This window comes from Podarcis melisellensis (genome assembly GCF_964234715.1).
Source record: "Podarcis melisellensis genome assembly, chromosome: 1".
NCBI lineage: Eukaryota > Metazoa > Chordata > Lepidosauria > Squamata > Lacertidae > Podarcis > Podarcis melisellensis.
Window position 1 is genome coordinate 57,344,436 of NC_138528.1, and position 19,292 is coordinate 57,363,727.

The 19,292-nt window shown below is 40.9% G+C and overlaps 1 protein-coding gene across 8 annotated transcripts in view; it reads right to left on the reverse strand.

Annotated features, from left to right (window-relative positions):
• Positions 1-305: 305 nt before the first annotated feature.
• Positions 306-19,292, reverse strand: part of PPFIA1 (PTPRF interacting protein alpha 1) — a 56,882-nt gene continuing 37,895 nt past the window's right edge. For 2 of the 8 annotated variants that reach the window (XM_081891199.1, XM_081891201.1), the window contains 12 exons: positions 16,820-16,913; positions 15,017-15,098; positions 14,725-14,925; positions 12,710-12,772; positions 11,841-11,867; positions 10,627-10,802; positions 10,433-10,530; positions 8,600-8,775; positions 8,250-8,318; positions 4,603-4,768; positions 2,958-3,028; positions 306-1,665 (listed from right to left, as the gene is read on the reverse strand). In XM_081891199.1, coding sequence (XP_081747325.1) covers positions 2,970-3,028; positions 4,603-4,768; positions 8,250-8,318; positions 8,600-8,775; positions 10,433-10,530; positions 10,627-10,802; positions 11,841-11,867; positions 12,710-12,772; positions 14,725-14,925; positions 15,017-15,098; positions 16,820-16,913 — 1,211 coding nt within the window. In that variant the 3' untranslated portion in view covers positions 306-1,665; positions 2,958-2,969. The remainder of the gene's footprint in view (positions 1,666-2,957; positions 3,029-4,602; positions 4,769-8,249; positions 8,319-8,599; positions 8,776-10,432; positions 10,531-10,626; positions 10,803-11,840; positions 11,868-12,709; positions 12,773-14,724; positions 14,926-15,016; positions 15,099-16,819; positions 16,914-19,292) is intronic. The other 6 variants (XM_081891200.1, XM_081891205.1, XM_081891204.1 and 3 more) reach the window with 4 other exon arrangements.

Sequence of the window (19,292 nt, forward strand, 5' to 3'; positions counted from 1 at the left end):
CAAAGCTACTTGAACACTACATTGTGCTACCCCATGGGTATCTTAAGTGTCTTGAAGGTTATTGGACTTGCCTCAGTTTAAACCAGCCTCACCCAAGTTGTAGTCTAATTCTGGAAGTTGTGCTTCAAAATCATCTGGAGGGCATCTGGGCTGGGGAAAGCTGGTTTCAGCAAAGGGGAACATGACTGGATGCTTCACAAGAAATCTCATCCACATCAATTAATTACTTGAAATCTCACTTCAAAACACTTCAACCCCCATTGTTGGCAGTGGAAAAAATGCTTCAGTACTTTATTGAAAGAAAGCAATAAATAATACTGTGATAAAAATAGTTCAAAAGTACTTAGTCTGTACATATTTTGTTACATAATCAGAAGTACACATAAAAGATTAATAGAAAAAACAACAAAACAGTAACAATGAATTTCAGTCGTACAATTAAAAAGAGCCAAAACCAAAACAGAAAAAGACATGCTGTATATATTATTGCATAATAAATAATGCACCATAATCTGAACTCATTCCTCGCTGGCCTCTTAAAGATGCAATTTTTTAAAAAGAATGATGCATTTTTCTACTTATATTGGTTGAAATGGCTAACGCTATTAACAATTAATTTTTTGTCCAAAATTTAAAACAAGTTTATAAATATATGCAAAAGATGGCGTAAGAAAAATAAGGCCTTTTTAATAGTTGCACTACTACACGCTTTAGCCTCATGGGCCATCAGCATTTTCGTCATGAGACAGTTGCGCATCATGATTGGTCCACTTAGAAGAATTGCATCAGTATTTTTCCGAAAAACAGTTTCACATCAAAATACAGGAGAGCACTTCGTTGCCTGTTGAGTACTATTAGGAGCTATCCTCGGTTAAGAGAAAATATTTCCGCTTATGGCTTATGCTCAGTCAATGAACATAGACTGTACAAATATAGCCACAAAAAAGTAGTTATAAATGAGCTCACCAGGTCTCACACACATTTCATAGTATTCAAATAAATCCCACATTTTAGAATTTCATTTAAAGCAAGTTATATTGAACAGAAGACTTAAATAAATCCACATTAAAATCATATGCTAGGTGGAAAAAGTAGAGTTATGAACGGAAATAGAAGCAGGTACCATGCCCACTTTATTAATAAACATATGCTTCTCTGAAAAAAATGGGATTTATTTAACATTTTAGAGCTAGCTAGCATTTTCCAAATGCCAAAATATATATACTGCTTGAGTCAGGATACCTTTACAAAGATAGTAAAATCCTTTTCACCTGTGTTTATTATTAAAAACTTATTACTGATAATTACAATAACTGCATAATTTACAAAAACCCTACATTGCTTATAGGGGTCGATACATACAAGCATTACAGTACATTCAGTTGAAGAGACTAAAATTAACAAATCGGCAGTAATTTGATTTATAGACTGAATACAAAGGTAAGTAATAAGACTCACATACACTTACATAAATATAAGAAACATTTAAGTCTAAAATACTTTCTCTATAGTACTCACAAATTCATCTAATTAAAAACTCTGTAATAAAATATTTCAAAGTGTTGATTTAACAAGTATTAACAAGGTTAAAGATTTGAATTGTTTCCAAAATACGGTCTTTGATTCAAAATGTTTCAGGTCATCTGTAGAAATAGTGGGGATAAACTGAAAATAAAGTAAGACTCAGTTAGTTGCAGAAGTCAAGTCAGGAAAAGGTATGCACCATCTCTCTGATCCAAGGAATGACAAGCACAGAGGGGAGACTACATGCAGTTTTACTTTCTTTTCACAGCCTCAATCAAGGGAGGCAGTGAAAGCCTGTCATAGTGCCAACTGGCTGTTAGGCAAAGGAAGGGGGGAAACCAAACTCTGCCCAGACTCCCCTTTTCCTCTACATCCAAAAGCTGATCAGTTGTATGGAACGACTTTACTCAGAAGTGTCACAGCACAAGTGGGATACTTCTCTTGGCCCCACGAGCGCAACTGCACCAGATGCACAACTAGCTGTAAAGTACTTCCTATAGGTAGCTTTCGAAGAACAATAATATTTTATAAATCAGTCTTATATACAATAAAATGTTACGTATTCCCATGCACTGTCTCCCCAAAGATATAATTAAGGCAGACATATTTTAAATAAAAACCAAACCATTTACTTGAAGAGGCTGATCTAGCCATGGGCATAGTCAGGCTGCCCCCCTGCCTTCCCTTGGTTACCCCCATGAAGGCAGCCTTTATTTCTTAAAGCAGGATTATAGCCCTTAAGGGTTGGACAGAATTTTAAAGGGTAAGGAGCAGCGTCCGGCATGGCTTTTTGTTCATTCACTTACCCAGTACAACAGAATAAAAATTTTGAAGTATACAGATGCATTTGTATTTACAATACTACAAACCCCAATACAAGTTATTTGCACATTACATAAAAGTTCCCCCTTTTCAATCTTCCAAAAACAAACTAGAAAGCCTGGTGCTGAAAGTACAGTTATCAGCGCATGAAAATATTTATTTTTTTACATTTATCTAATGTAGATTTATTTAAATTATTTATATACTGCCCATTTCACAAAGACATACAGAAGGGGGTATGACTCCTGCGCACAGAGCCTTTCAAAAGGTGTCCCCACAGAACTCAAACTTATGTCTAAATTACGGAGTTTAAAAAGTAGTTTGAGGACTAGGTATGACAGCTGTTCAAAGGGGGATTATATATTGGTGCTGTATATGGACTATTTCACTAACTTCCTTTTTACAGCTGCTTGGCTGAATCACAAAACTGCTTTCTAAATTAATGAGGCTGGACAGCAGTTTGTGGTTCTGGGGGACATCTTCCGAATCAATGTGGACTTCAGCATGCCACAGACAGCAACCAGAAAGATGTCAAGAATGTGTTCCTATATTTGTATACTGTAACTTTAAAAACATCAATGCACCCCAATGAGGCTATCACTGTTACTTACCAATAAAAGGCTTTAACATGAATAAGTCCTTACTGTAGCAGAATCCAATCTTTGTGTTGCTGATACATTGCCTATTCCAACAATCAGGAAGACATGCAGAACACAGCATGCAGTTAGTATTAGAATCACATATCAATGCAGTTACAGTAACAACATAAAGTTACAAAATGTTAGCTACGCAGAATGTAAAGTAATTGGCTACATATTCACTACTTTGTATTTGTAAGCCACTTTATGAAAAGGATGGAAAACCTTGCGCATATTGAGGGCCACCGATAATTGTCAAATTGGCTGCAGCCCACCAAACTATACCAGCATATACTTTCCATTCTTCCAGTAGGTCAAACCAACCACATGCCTCAATCACAAATTTGGAAAAGGTGTCACAGCTCAATGGCAAAAGACACGCTTTGTGTGCAGAGGGCCTCAGGAATTGGAAGCAATACTAATGGACCAACGCTCTGCATTGGTGTAAGACAGCTTCCTAGGTTCATTAACAGCTTTATCCCTAGAGCAGCATTCAATGTGGTGCCTGGGGTCATGAATTTATAAGCCTCGTACTAGCTATATTCACATGGCAGCTTCTCACTTAGGTGTTTAAGGTCAGGTGACTCGCCGCCCTATGCTCCTGTGCCAATACTGACACAGTTCCTCTCCATATACCTGACTAACATAGCCCATAAAAGAACTAACCAAAATGAAGAGAGGTCAAGGAAAGGGGACAGCTCAGTCAGTAGAGTATGAGACTCTGAATTTCAGGATCATGGATTCGAGCCCCACATTGGGCGAAAGATTCCTGCATTGTAGAGAGTTGAGCTAGGTGACTCTCTTGGTAACTTACAACTCTATAAAACATGAGAGATGGCACTATAGCAGGTGTCCCATCTGCCCTGAGGGAGGCAGCTGTGCGTCCCTTCATTAAGATGACCTCCCTGGACCCAGAAGTATTAAAACTATTGCCCAGTGGCAAATATACCGTTTTGCAGCAAGGTGTTTGAGAAGGTGATGGTGGCCTAGCCTTAGGAATGCTTGGAGAAAGCTGATTACATGGATCCATTCCAATCTGACTTTAGCCCTGGCCACATCACTGAAACTGCCTTGGTTGTCTTGGCTAATGACATTTACTGAGAGAGCGCATCTGGGCCAGAGACTCCCCACCTTTTGTTAAGGAATCAGGTTGTTTACTGGTAAAACCTGCATAGCTGGTAGAATCTACCACTTCCAGCTGCTGAATAATACCTATCCACCAAGAGGACTGGAGCAGAGCATCATACAAGCTCAGCTGAAACTGGATTATGTACAGCAATAATATTTTGTGGATTGCATGCAACAATATTGCATTATGCGCTACATAGATTCAGATGTGTTCCATTACCACACAGATATTTTTTTTAAAAAAGATTTCTAAATCATTTGAAAACAATCCTAAAGTTTGCTTCATTAGGTCTCACAGAAAGTGAACAGTTATTAATGCTGAAATAGTATTACTAATGCTGCCATCATTCACTGACAAATTAAAGCATTACTGAAAGTCATGCACAGGGTTAAGTCCTCCTCTCTCCCCATACAAAGAAAGCAGATGATTACACTTACAACCTCAGGCATAAATCATCATCATGCTTAAAAAAAATAAGCACTACATTACCATCAATTTGCATCTTCTTTGGCTGCATAGAAGGTGAAGACATTGAGGTGTTAACTCTGAAGTTTGCAGGGAGAGTCTCTGCTGATCCAGCTGCTAAGCCCCGTATGTCCTTTGGTCTGAACTTCTTCCTCCATGAAGGTGCTCGTCTAAAGCTTTTGTCATCATCCTATCAAGTTAACAAGTGTAACAAAGATTGAACATGAAAAAAAGAAAGGCAATACACTTTAATATATGATTAATATACAACACAACCATAATATTCAAGAGGGCTCAGAACATTGTGCTTTGGTTTAGATTTTTAGATGCTTTGGAACCACATATTTTGCACGTTGCTGATCGTTTTATTGATGAAGTATAAAAATCCAACATTCATGCATCCTTTTCAAAGACTATCTACTCCCATGGCTGTCAGTCTCTGACAGTCTTCCCCCCCCCCCATCTAATAGGAATTTGAAACTATGCAATACAACAAGCAATTTTAGCAGACATTACATTAGTTACAAAAATTCAGTACTGAATTCGAAATTAATGCAGAAAAGAAATGTTTCTGCAGCCTTTTGTGAGAAGGGCAGTTCTGTTGCCATTTTGTGTACCTTGAACAGTTTCCTTTTTGCTTTGTCTGAGAAAATAAGCTAAGCAAAAATTTAGCTGGACAGACAAATCAAGCTGTGAGTTTCCCATAAAATTCTCATTGATGTGGACAAGAGAGTGATTCAAATAGCTTGAAATCTCCAGGACTACAGTTCTCCTCTGGTTCTAATTAAATCACTGTACTGCCTATTAATTGGCTACCTACAGCCCTGAGAAATAAAGAGTGATATCCAGGCAGTATTGTAAACTGAACTTCAAAAAAACAATGAAAAGCTTACTACTTTTTTGTTAAACAAGGACAAACAAGACAGTTGGCCTTCCTTTTTGTGTGCTTGGAAATTCCCTTTGCAGGGCTACCCTTTTGTTCCTCAAGCCTCTTTCCACTCAGCCTTAACAGCTCTGGCATGCTGGAATTCCCTTGAATGTGAGTTCCCTTTTCTACTGACCACTCCCCTTCCCCCCTGAGTATCCCTTGTCCCCCACCCAATTTGCAAGTGCCCTCCTGGTCTGTCCTGCACCTCACTGAATCACCATCACCTTCTTTGGCATTTCCAGCAGAACGTAAGGAAGGAAAAACAAGGTGATGTTATATTTCTCCTTTTTTAAGCCTTTTCCTTCTGTGAATTCCCCTCCAACCAGCTCTCTTATCAGAAGTAGAAAGCTACAGTGCACAGCTGTACCATTCATCCCGCAACTCCTCCTCCTCACTCTCTTGTGCTCTCCCTATAGGAAGCCTTTCAATAGTTAATCATCCTTTTTGACATAAAAATCAAGAAACTATTTAAACTCATTGAGAAGGAGTACAATTTACAGAAACTCAGCTGTCTCATAAACAAAGCAAGCCAGGGATAGCATCCACAGATCTCCAAGAGGGGTTGGAGGGTGTATACTGTACTCTGTTCTGTTGAGATACTGAACAAAAATGAACCAACACTTACAAAATTTGACCTTTCCATTTGCCCCTGTTCACTCTTATATGTTTAGTCTGCTTTTTTAAAATCAAGGCTTACTTGATTATATGACTGCTCAGTTCTTTCCAGTGCTGCATAACCATAATCAAACCTCAGTTTCTAGAAAAGCCCTGACTCACCTCCATTGCCCCCCATGGTAAGTGGGCACTTTGCCACCTAAACTAAATGATCCTAAAGTTATTCACGCCTGACCGCTTTTGTGTTTTGGTTAGTGTGCTACTTTGGGCCAGCTCTACTGGACTGAAAACAGCAGAAGACAGCCAGGGTTGCAGTGGGAAACAGATTCACTAGCACACATTTGAGATAAATTCCTCAAGCTACTCTTATACTTGAAGGGCTTATTCCCTGAATACGTAGATGTGGCATACATGTCCTGAGAATGTAAAAGACCTGCTTTATCAGGTCAAAAGCCCATCTAGTCCATCATCCTGTTCTCACAGCAGTCAACTAGATGCCTGAAGGCCAGAAGCAGAACCTGAGTTCAACAGCACTCTTTCCCACTTGTGCTTCCTAGCAACTTATATTCACTCCACAGTGAATTTCGTAGTTCAGCTGTGTGCTGTATGAAGAAGTACTTCGTTTTGCTTGTCCCAAATCTTCCAATGTTTGGCTTTGTTGGATGACCCAGTTTTCTAATATTATGAGAGGCAGAAAAACATCTCTCGATCCACTTTCTCCCTATGCTTTAGCACAGCAAGTGTGGTGACAATTCCCACTAGGACGACACAGAGAGGAGGCATAGTTCTTTCTCTCAGTTGCCTGACACTTATCCAAAGAACAAAACATGCCATGATCACTGCCCAACATGGTACAGCGAATGCAGAGCTATAACAAATTCAAGAGGATGGAAAACTCTACTTAAACGTCTTAAATCTCCTATGTTAAAATAGGAATCAACAAATATTGACTAGGCTTACCAAACTTCTATCTGACCTCATTAACCTCAATTCCCTCCACAAACCAAATCTTCTGGCACATGCAGAGAGGACATTGGCAGAGACATTTCCTCTCAGTTGCACTGTGGCATGAAAAGAAAAACGGAACCTACAGAAATTTCCCTGCTTCCCCCCTTTTTTCAAACTGCTATTCATGTCAGAAGGAGCTCCACTTTCACCCCCAAGCTTCCTAAATGCAGTGAGAACAAATGGCTTCAATGAGAGGTGGCGATTTTTGTCAGTTGCACAGAAATTTCAATAAGAAAACAGCTGGAGTCCTTCCTGTTCCTTAACTTACCCAAGCCTCCCTGCAAGTGAAACAAGATTCTGTCTCTCCTGAGACCTCCAGAATGTGTAGAGAGCTTAGAAGAGACACTGTTTTCTCTCACTTGTGGTGCAGTTTGCACAAGAATCTGCACTGCAGAGTTTGTGGAGCTTACTGGGAAACCTCATTAGAGGACTAGAGTTACTTGCTTCTAGTGAGATAGAACAGAGCAAACCTACGTTAAAATGAAGCACAGCCAATACAGTACAGGCAGTTCTGCACTAACTAGTGCAAGGATTAACAGGGGTCCCCCCCCCCACTCCTCCTCCCTGCATGCAGCCTGTGCCATCCTTAAAATCTGCTCGCACTGGTGGGGTGGAGGTGGGCAGGACATATTCTGCTGCACAAGAATAAATCCTTGCCCTGACGGAATGTTCACCGTAGTGCTATATTGAATACTGTACAACCATAAAGTGGGGAGTAGTGAAAGGTTCTTGGTGATTTATAAACGCTGAACATCTAATAGTGAATAAATGGTTATACAGAACTCCGTTCCTAAAATTTAAAACAAAGAAACTGATCAATAGTGGAAATATCTTTGATCTCAGTGAGTCAGCTGCCTGCACAGGAAAACTGTTCTTAATCTTAGGTGCTGTGACACCAGAGGGGGGGGGGGGAAAGATTATCTTCTTATTTGTCTAGGAGCCCCTTGACTGCATCTCTTGGCAGTGAATGCGCAGGAGGGGGAGTCCAAAAACACACTCCAGTTAAAAGTCCCCATAATTGAGCCCAAGGTTTGCTGCAGGATTTCATTAACTCGTGGTGGCTGTACGTACAAATAAGAAGTCTGGATGGAATCATAGAACTAAAAACCAAAATACTCACTTCATCAAACCTCCTGTCTGTGCCCATAACTAGAAGGTTGTTGAACTCTCGTTCCAGCACAGCACGAGCCTAAGTGAACAAGAATTAGCAAAACTTATTTCAAACTTTTGGGTTACAGTTGGAAAATCTATATGTATAAGATATTGAATATCTGGCACCTAGAGTAAACATATGCTTCCCACTTCTGCCTTAAAAAACGTTAAATCTCAATCCCACAGATTCATTATGCTCTTTGACACCAATACAGTATTTCAGGGTTAAAATAGGCCACACACTACAAATTCTTATTCAGTGTTGTATTCTGATAATGAATAAAAATCATCCCCATCAAATAATTTCTTCATTATTACCTGCGTATTTTGAGTGGGAATTTGTAGAGAAAGAGCTAATGCATTGTAATCAAAAGTTTCATCTAAGGCCACAAGTGCGCCATGAACTCCACTTTCTATAAGGTTATTTGCATATTCTTTGAGACCAATCGACACCACCCAGTGAATCATTCTGTCATTGCTCCAGACAAGGACATCTGTAGGGGGGGAAAGCAAAGTTATGAGTCATTAAAAAGTTGACAATATATATAAAATACAATTTCTTTCAAGTGTGGTTCCTGTACTGCATACTACTGAAGCTTAGAAATAAATGTTGGGACTGCATTGCCACTTGATTAAAATTAGTATCAAATGAAGTGTTTTATACATTGTCAACAGTTTGTATTGTTCTGCACCAAATACAGATGTGACTGTAAATATGGAAGGTATGAAGCAGCTAAATGTCTGATACTGGCATATACAGTGGTACCTCAGGTTAAGTACTTAATTCGTTCCAGAAATCCGTTCTTAACCTGAAACTGTTCTTAACCTGAAGACCACTTTAGCTAATGGGACCTCCTGCTGCCGCTGTGCCGCCGGAGCACGATTTCTGTTCTCATCCTGAAGCAAAGTTCTTAACCCGAGGTAATATTTCTGGGTTAGCAGAGTCTGTAACCTGAAGCCTATGTAACCTGAAGCGTATGTAACCCGAGGTACCACTGTAATGGTTATGAAATATTCCTTCAACACTGTAGACACTGGGTGGAATCGAACATTGCACAAGGCAACTGACGTAAACTTTTCTCCCCTCGCCCCTGTAATGTCCCCAGAATTGTTCCAGAGCACTCCCCAGCACTCAGGAATGGATCTTGAAGGCACATAGGTAGCAGGAGGGGAGGACAGGAAGACCAAATACCATTGCAGGAGCTCAGTTTGTTGTGTGAACTGAAATCTACTGTGTTTGCTCATTGCGTGTTGGATACAGCTCTTAATATTAAAAAACTGCAAGGCAAATATTTCTAAACATTAATTATTTTGCATTTGTTTGCTTCAAGAATTGGAATACTCTTTAATCACGGTAGTCTCTAAAACAGAATTTTAGCAAAATTTATGTATCCTTTAAAGAAACAAAAACATCCATAGCATTCGAAATCTGACCTCAAAGCTCCTTGTGCAGCTATTCCAGTCTCTTTTGATGCCTAGCATTTCTCTCTCACTGGAATTGCAAATGCGCTTTCATTATATTAATTTCACCCACTCCCCTTTGGTTAAATATTTCCACTCAAGTTAGATGTTGTATTGTGTTTTAATTTGTTGGAAGCCACTCAGAATAGCTGGGGCAACCAGTCAGATGGGCAGCATATTAAAAATATTATTATTATTATTATTATTATTATTATTATTATTATTATTATTATTAACTACTGTATTCTTGCAACTATGAGGTAAATACTATTTAGAATACCTGTATCTTGCCCCATTAAATTGCACCACAAGGGTGACATCAGAACAGCACTAGTTTTTTTACTGCGCATATTCTTCCTTCTTTCACAAATGAATAGGGCCAGTAGTTGTACATATAATTGTTTAGGAAGGAAAAGAAATATAGGCACTTGTTTACAGTTCAAGGGTATTTTAGATAGCACACCATAGATTTAGTGGTTCCAGTATGCAGTCAAAACGTTCTGAACACAGGACCTAACAACACTATGCTAGACCCCATAAACACCAGCTCTATACAAAATACAACATTGGCATGAATCTACCATTGAACATACTTGCAACTTGGGAGATTTTTCAACCAACAGAAAATATAGGATCATGATTTCATATACTTCTCATAAGTAGAGTCAATCCAGGAAAGAAAATGGCTACCTTTAATCTCATTCAAACCTTCTTCTCTTCTTCTTTCAAGTTCTTTTCGGTCATAATTTAATCTCCGCAGACACATAATGCCACACTGGAAACTATTTCTGTTAAAAGGTAAAAAAGGAAATAGGCATTAGGAAAGTATGTTGAAATGCACAGACAAAATGCTTGTTAATAAAGACTATTTTAAATCTATTTACCTGTGAAAACTGTCAACCATTTTAAGTTGACCACGGAGATCTTTTTTAGTTAAATGGTCCAGCATTCTAGCATCAACAAGACATTCCATAAAATAGCTGCGATACTGAGGGAGCCCCAAACTGGGAAGCCACTCGTTGCCAATCCACTCGTGGTTCATATCACCATAGGCTAAGGTCTATTTAAAGAAAACCATTGAAGTGTAATTTTAAATAAGGTGTAAAATATTTAGTCATTGCCTTACAGTTTCACACAAGAAAGAGGTTGTAACTACTGAAGATGCAAAGCAATGTTTTAAAAATTAAAACCACTTCACACTTTATTTATACAGCAGCTAGCATTTACTTAGGTGAACAGTGAAGAATGATTTGAAGATGCACATCGTCAAACTCTCTGATAGTGCCAGGGCTGCAGCTTCCTGGTACATTTCAATTCCCCATTTCAAACTTTGACCTGCTTTGCACAACTGGGTACGGCAAACAATGACTTGGTAAGACTGTGAGAACCTGCTCTTGGAGAGGAGCTATTTCCCTCTCTTCTGGACTTTCATTCTGCTGCCTTGAACTGAGCAAAACTAAGTTCTCTCCTGACTAACCACGAGATATAGAGAAGTTTGTTCTTGGCTACAGCTCATGGTTAGTGAGAGGATGGCTTAACCATGATTCCTGGTTTGGATGAAACACCAAAGTCAAACTTGAGCTTAGTCAGCATGGTGCAGTTGTAAAAATGAGTATGGAGTATCCCCTGCATGTTTGCACAGCCTCACTGAAGTCGTATTTTGGCTTACCATATCATGTGAAGCCATCCCTTCACGTGTTTACAATGTGAATCAATGGCATTGGCCAGCTACGCAAAGTGGGAAGTGGCTGCTGTTAGAAAAATGTTATTAACTCATTTAAACAGATTTTAGTTAAATCTGAATGCATTGTGACAGAAACAAAAATCAGCAAAAGGCACACATTTTGTTGCTGTGCTATCACAAGCCGGTGATGAACTCCAGGAGAACAAGCCTCAAAAGTAGGTAATATAATGCCAACCTCCATGCCAAATAATTTCTCAAATAATAAATTTTGGGTGAGTTAACATTTGAAATATTTACTCATTAGTTTCCCCTCAAAAATGTTTTTCAATGTATATATTTTTAAAAAAATAAGTTTTCTATGGTTAAATAAACTTTGATGTTTTACACAGAAGGTTTAAAAGAAAAGTCTCCAACCTGAGCCCAGCTTCCTTCCACATCTTCCTGATGTTACGTAATTAGAAAAGCAAAAGAACACACAAATGTTAGTATTTGTAAGTTTAGTAATGCAAGAAAATTCAAGGTGATGGCCGCAGTCCAGTGTGCAAAAAATAATCAAATGGCTGAACTGTGCAAACCTGTAGAAGGCTTGACGTCAATAAACTTCTCAAAACAAGCAATATGGCTGTTAAAATTATTATTATTATTATTATTATTATTATTTGATTGAATTTATATACCACCCTATACCTGGGGGTCTCAGGGCAGTTTACAGAATAAAATCAAGATATAAAACCACAAAATACATAATAAAATTATGTCACATTTAGTATATGTATCCTAGCAATGAACAGTGTACACAGTCCTTTCTGCGCATAAAATGACACCTCTGGAATGTGGCCATAATGGAAACGCAAAATAATGGCATGCTAATTGTTAGGAATGCAAGCATCATGCATTCAAAGTTATGTACATAAGAATTTCTCAATATATTTATACCCTTGTGTAAATTGAATCACCACATGCTGCTTAGTTTATCCACACAAGAAGCAGCCTTTAGCTGTAAACCCAAGTAAAATATTAGGCAACATCTTAAGAATTCCAAAATCAATGCACTGATTTTGCCTTCAATGCACATAATTTCTCCCAACCCCATGATGACCTTGGTGGAAAAACATTTTACAGCATAATTATACATTTCAGAGAAGGTTAGTAATTAAAATAGGCCATAACCAAGAAGAATTAATATTCTACTCTTTTCAGAGACATTAAGAGGCACATGATTCAAGCACTCAAGAAGTGGGAAAAGCACTGTAAACACAAAAAGGTTCAGTGCTATAACTAACCGTTTGTGGTGTAGATGTAAGATTTTCCATTTCTTCATGTGTTACCCAGACATTTCCTGTGGTCTAATATGACCCCAAAGTGAACCAATCACATCCAATGAAAGGAAAGCAGTAACAAAGAGGAAAGGTTGCAGAATATATAAGCAACAGGTACATATAAGGAGCAGGCATGGGCAAAAGCAATGGTTTCTAGATTGTTAAGTACAGACTGATGTAAGATGCAAGCCTGCAGGCAAACATTTCCCTTCAAATAATAACTTAATGTATACCCTGTATTTAAGCAAAATTAGAAAAAGTATAATTCCTCATAATATGACTTCTAGGTGTACTCCTTACACTTAGCAGTGCCAAGTAATACTGTGGGATACTTCATTTTAGTTCCTTAGAGTGCATCTATCCTTCTGAAGAAACTTACTGTATCCCCTTGTATACTATGTGCCAATTCACATGCAATGCCAAAACATGGTTGGCAGTACTTGAACAAGTTGTGTTTGTGTACTCATGCCTCCCCTCGCACACTCCAAAGCACTTACAGGTTTGTGGTAAACCACAGATTTTTGTTACATCAGAAAAACTATGGCTTGCCTTTGCTCCAAATCAGGATTGCAAACCAGAGTTTGAAGATCAGTCATGTAACACCAAATCATGGCTGGCATTATATGTGAACCACCTCAGTTTAGGCAGGTTGCTTTTGAGACCAAATTATATAGAATGCAATCAGATTAAGTTTATACATAATATAATACATAAATATACATAACATATATTTATGATAAGCCAAGAGCATATGTGGCAATAATTGTTCCATGAGCACAGGAACTCTGGATCCTAACATGAAATGGATCCTGCTTATTCTTTTTCAGTCAGTTTTCTTTCAAATCACTCTACAGACACAGCGGATATTCACAAGACGCAGTCACCATCACTCTCACTCCAGCCCCACAATGAGATGTGCATATGTAGCCTATATGGATGCAGATTTGCATCTGTATGCACATCCACAGCACAGTATTTATCAAGGCCCCACTGAACTGGCTGACATTCTGCACCCCAGATGTAAATAATGAATGTGATTCAATTGTGGCAGTCAAAACAACCTGCCTTCAACTTGTGCCCCCACCCCCCCACAAGAATACAACACAGGTACAACTTCCTTTAGTTCCACTTTTAAAAGGGGATTGCTTTCACGTTACATGCCTGAAATAGGGTGGTACTGTATCTTTAAATACTGGGTTCACAAATTTTGGCTGGCCTTGGTAGCCAACCAAAGGTTTGACATGTCAGAACTCTGCCTTTCCCCCAGGACAGGTTTTATCCCCAATCTAAGTCGGGTGCCTTTCAAAGCAAACCCCTCCTCCCTTCTGAGTCCCAGAAACTGTGTTGTGTTATACAAGGTACTCCAAGTGTCCTGGAAGAACACAATAAAATCAAGCCCCACACCTCTTCTCCAGAGCCGGAAACACAAAAGGATCTCTGCTCCAAAGTGAGATGAGGGTTGGGGGTTGCTTTGATGCTGTGCTTCCAAAGTGCTTGGAAAGCCTTAGAAAAGGAGCAGTACTCTGTGGGTGATACTTGCCCCATTCTCCAGCTCCAAATTTGGGAGGCTGGAGGCGTGTCATGCTCAACAGAAGAACACAGGATACTGATCATAGTGAGCAAAATTGTGGACCCCTGCTTACGGTAGCAAACATCTAGTTAAAAATATTAGAGTTGCCTAACATTTCAAACATGCCTTTAAATCTTAGCATGTCATAAATGATCCCAAGAACCTGCCTAAAACTGGCATTCTTCTTGCAGTCATTACTTTTTAAAGCACAGTTACTAACCATAACTTTTTGCAAACTTGTTTCAACAGGTCACTTCATTTTGTCATTTTCTAACAACTATCCCTAACTTTATTTTTATTTTATTTTATTGTATTTGTCTTTTTTAATGCAGACCTCCACAAAAAGCAGAATTCTAAAAGATATGCTAGCTTTTCTTTAGTTAAGAGACATCATTGCTTTCCAACTTACCGTTCTTGATGTAGGAGGAGCAGATGGACTTGTTAGTGACATAATCTCTTGAATGGCAAGTCTCAGCTTTAACCTATGTAGAGGGTTACTGATTCCAATTTCACGTTGTATTTCAGTATCAGATAAGGCTGACATTATAGCACCACTTTTCACATTTGCACGGCAAGCAGCTACGTACCAGGCTGGCATCCCAACCCACAACTGGAAAGGAGAAAAACAGGAAGAGGATCACCCACAAGTTTCAAGTTAGAAGCCATGCTGCACTGACTTCCTTATTGTAAAGACTCCTTACCTCTAACCAGACAACCACAGTTGGCCCATCCCACTGAGCAAAGGGTAAACCTTGCCTCCGGGCTTCCTCAAGCAGTTCATGCCTTTAAAAAACAGCAAAATATACTTGTGAAGTGCTTGTATTTTTACTGATTGTCCTTCATCTATTTCCCCCTTGGTTTCAGCAACTCTATGAACACAGCAAATTGTTCAAGAGCGACAGCAGCATGGCAAGCACACTGCATGAGATAAGTAGAAAAGTCACATTAGAATAATGGATTGCACCAGACCTTTGGAAAGCAGAATCCATTACACTGCTGAAGCTCCTGGTCTAAATTAGTTATCATGTGCAGGTGCACTAGACAAGCACTACCTAGGGGAGAATAGTTTCTACATGAAAGGTTTGGGCAGCCTCAATATGAAGGGGTTTCAGAACCTGTATTTACTGTTACCAAGAACCACTGACAAGTATATTAAGTAAATGCATGCAACCCCCCTTTGGGTTCTGCTTTTTTAAGTGGTGTGGGGAATGCTATCTTTTGGGAAAGTCTATTAGTGATCTTTTCCCTTAAGAACTCTTACGACATTGAGGATTCTAACGGTTCCTAACACAATTTGAGAAGTACCATCCATTAAAATTCGAAAACGAAACAGAAGAGGTCCGTAACTATTTTCTACCTTATTTTATTATATGACTATGAATGCATATTCTCTAATCTAAAACATATGCTCATTTTCTAAATACACATTAGACACAGTGAAGGGAGAAACTGTATGTGAAAATGCTAGGGAGTATAATGGTAGATGAGCTGAGGAACTTGACTGTTCTGTAGCCGAACTGATTCACTCTTCTTCGGTTGATAACAGCACCCACTACAAAAGTACATTTTTGCAACACATTTTTTTTAAAAAAAAATCAACTCAAACAGTTTAAAATCAAATGCTAGGACTAAAGAATTTATGTCAAGAATTTTTGTTTGACAGCACATTAACAAGTTATGGCGGGATTCATGAATTATACCTAATTCATGAAGATGCTGGCAGGATTTTGCTGAAAATGTTTCAGCAGAATGTTCTTTAGAATCTTGCAAGGAAAATAATTCAAAAAGGTAATGGCTGATGTTTTAACACAAATCTTTTAAAAAAGAGTTTCCCAATACATCACACATTCACATTCTGCAAAAGTTAAATTAAAATCAACTTACCCTGATTTTGCACTACCACACCAAATGGAAAATTTAAAAGGAAATAAAGAAAATAAAATGTAAAACTAAAACTTGAAAAGCACTTAATATAGATAAAAGTGAATATGATAGTGTATGGTGATGCACTAAGGGTGAATAAAAGAGAGACAGAACACTGACTGACAAGACGAGCAATGCATTTGTTTTTCTACTTACAGGATAACAACCTTTCCCCTGTCCCACTCTGTACCCATGTTATTCACTCAGGTCCTGAGACTCGATGTACCAGCAAAGATTATTTATTTATTTATATTATTATTTCAACTTACGGCTGTTTCTCAGTTCCCAATGCGTCATATAATAATAGTGATAAAATGAACAGGAAACAGTATACAATCCAGTATACAATCCAGTATAGCCATCTTTCACTCTAGCTATTCCTAAAGGTTCAGTAAAGCTGCATAATTTAAAGGAAAACAGCAGACATTTCTTAAGATAAACCTGATTTTTTGTCATAGTTTTATATCCATTTTCTTGATAGCTTGAGATTTTTGGTAACAGGAAAATTCAATTCTAACTTGAAGCAACAGTTTGCAGAACATTCACTGTTTAGATATCAGAACTGAGAAGTTAAAACTTACTTTTTTTGCAATTTTCTATTTTTTTCTGCTTGTCCTCCCAATTTTCCAAGTCCCAAGCCATCCTGAGTTGAACTGTCTGCTTCCATTACACTAACTGCAAGAATGAAAAAAACCTGTACTTAACTTTAGCACGCAGCAGAATTACAGTAATGAATGTCATTTGTGTTTATTTCCAACATACAAGTTTGTTTGCAGTACAACAGTGTAAAATGTTATACATACATTGGGCAGGTTCCAGAATTAAAACACAGCAGTTACATTTGCGTTAGAGGCGACAGAGGGAGGCAGGCAATTTTTGCCCATTTGTCCTTCCCCCTGGAAATTTGCTCTGGAGAACTGGAGGGCTCTCCAGAGCAGAATAAGAGGCAGTGATGAAGGATGAAGAGGGAATTAGTGGATGGGGACCCTTTCTCCAGCAGGGAACTTCCAGTGGATCACAGTTGGCCTATGAGCAAAAAGAACTCTTTCCTTTATGGAAGTGACTCTCAAGTTCCAACTGTATAGTTCAAAAGCCAGTAAACCTTTGTTTACCAAGAGACAATGAACAGTGAACATCAATATAAAATGGAGACACCCTGAGCTCCTTAGAGAAAAGGTGGGATATAAACACAGTAGTAATAAATAAAATATTATGATTGTAGTAGAAACTGATACACCTACATTTCCTGTAGCTATCAATTTCCTGCAGCTGCTTTATCTGATGATTTCAAAGCCACATAACAATTGAACAAAAGGACTTTCCTTGATATGTAAAATTGGACCCTGTATCATTGGATTTTTATATCGATCTGCTTTTCTACATCTTTATCATTTATGTTGATTTATACCAGTGTTTCCCAACCTTTTTTGGGCAAAGGCACACTTCTTTCATGAAAAAAATCTCGAGGCACACCACCATTAGAAAATGTTAAAAAAATTAACTCTGTGCCTATATTGACTATATAAAAAGTACAGTGGTGCCTCGCAAGACGAAATTAATTCGTTCCGCAAGTCTCTTCGTCTTGCGAGTTTTTCGTCTTGCAATGCACGGTTTCCCATAGGAATGCATTGAAAATCAATTAATGCGTTCCTAGGGAAACCGCCTTCAGACCAGGTCCGGGGACAGTCTGTCCCCCGACCTCTTCTGAAGGCTGGGGGGGACGGGGACAAGGGCTTTTCTTCCCACTGCCAGCCTTCAGAAGGCTGTTCTGAAGGCTGGCGGTGGGAAGAAAAGCCCTTCTTCCCACCTCCCGCCCCGCAAACTCCGGGGACAGGAGGGCTTTGCTGCCGACCGCCAGCATTTTAAAAGCCCCTGCTGTCCCGGGGCGATTTTAAAATGCTGGCGAGCGGGAGCGAAGTCTCCACTGCCCCGAGGAGATTTTAAAATGCTGGGGGTCGGCAGCGAACGCTTCGCTCCCGCCCGCCAGCATTTTAAGATCGCCCGGGGCAGCGGAGAAGTCTCCGCTGTCCCGGGAAGGCAGGCGGGGGAGCAAAGACTTTTGCCCCCGCCTGCCTTCAGAAGAGGTCCAGGACCTCGTTCCGATGCCCAGCGGCAGGGTGCGAGGTTCCCGCCCCACCGCCCGGCATCGGGGCATCGTTCCGATGCCGGGCGGCGGGGGGAGACGTTCCCGCCCCACCGCCCGGCATCGGGGCATCGTTCCGATGCCCGGCGGCGGGGTGCGAGGTTCCCGCCCCACCGCCCGGCATCGGGGCATCGTTCCGATGCCCGGCGGCGGGGGGAGAGGTTCCCGCCCCACCGCCCGGCATCGGGGCATCGTTCCGATGCCCGGCGGCGGGGGGAGAGGTTCCCGCCCCACCGCCCGGCATCGGGGCATCGTTCCGATGCCGGGCGGCGGGGGGAGAGGTTCCCGCCCCACCGCCCGGCATCGGGGCATCGTTCCGATGCCGGGCGGCGGGGGGAGAGGTTCCCGCCCCACCGCCCGGCATCGGGGCATCGTTCCGATGCCGGGCGGCGGGGGGAGAGGTTCCCGCCCCACCGCCCGGCATCGGGGCATCGTTCCGATGCCGGGCGGCGGGGGGAGAGGTTCCCGCCCCACCGCCCGGCATCGGGGCATCGTTCCGATGCCGGGCGGCGGGGGGAGAGGTTCCCGCCCCACCGCCCGGCATCGGGGCATCGTTCCGATGCCGGGCGGCGGGGGGAGAGGTTCCCGCCCCACCGCCCGGCATCGGGGCATCGTTCCGATGCCCGGCGGCGGGGGGAGAGGTTCCCGCCCCACCGCCCGGCATCGGGGCATCGTTCCGATGCCGGGCGGCGGGGGGAGAGGTTCCCGCCCCACCGCCCGGCATCGGGGCATCGTTCCGATGCCTGGCGGCATCGGGGGGAGAGGTTCCCGCCCCCCCCGCCCCGCTTCGGAGCAGCGTTCCGAAGCGGGGCGGCTGGGGCAGGTGTTCCCGCCCCCCCGCCCCGCTTCGGAGCACCGGGAGAAGCGATCTCCCCGCAGCCCCTTGCTTCAAAAGAGGTCCGGGGGCAGCG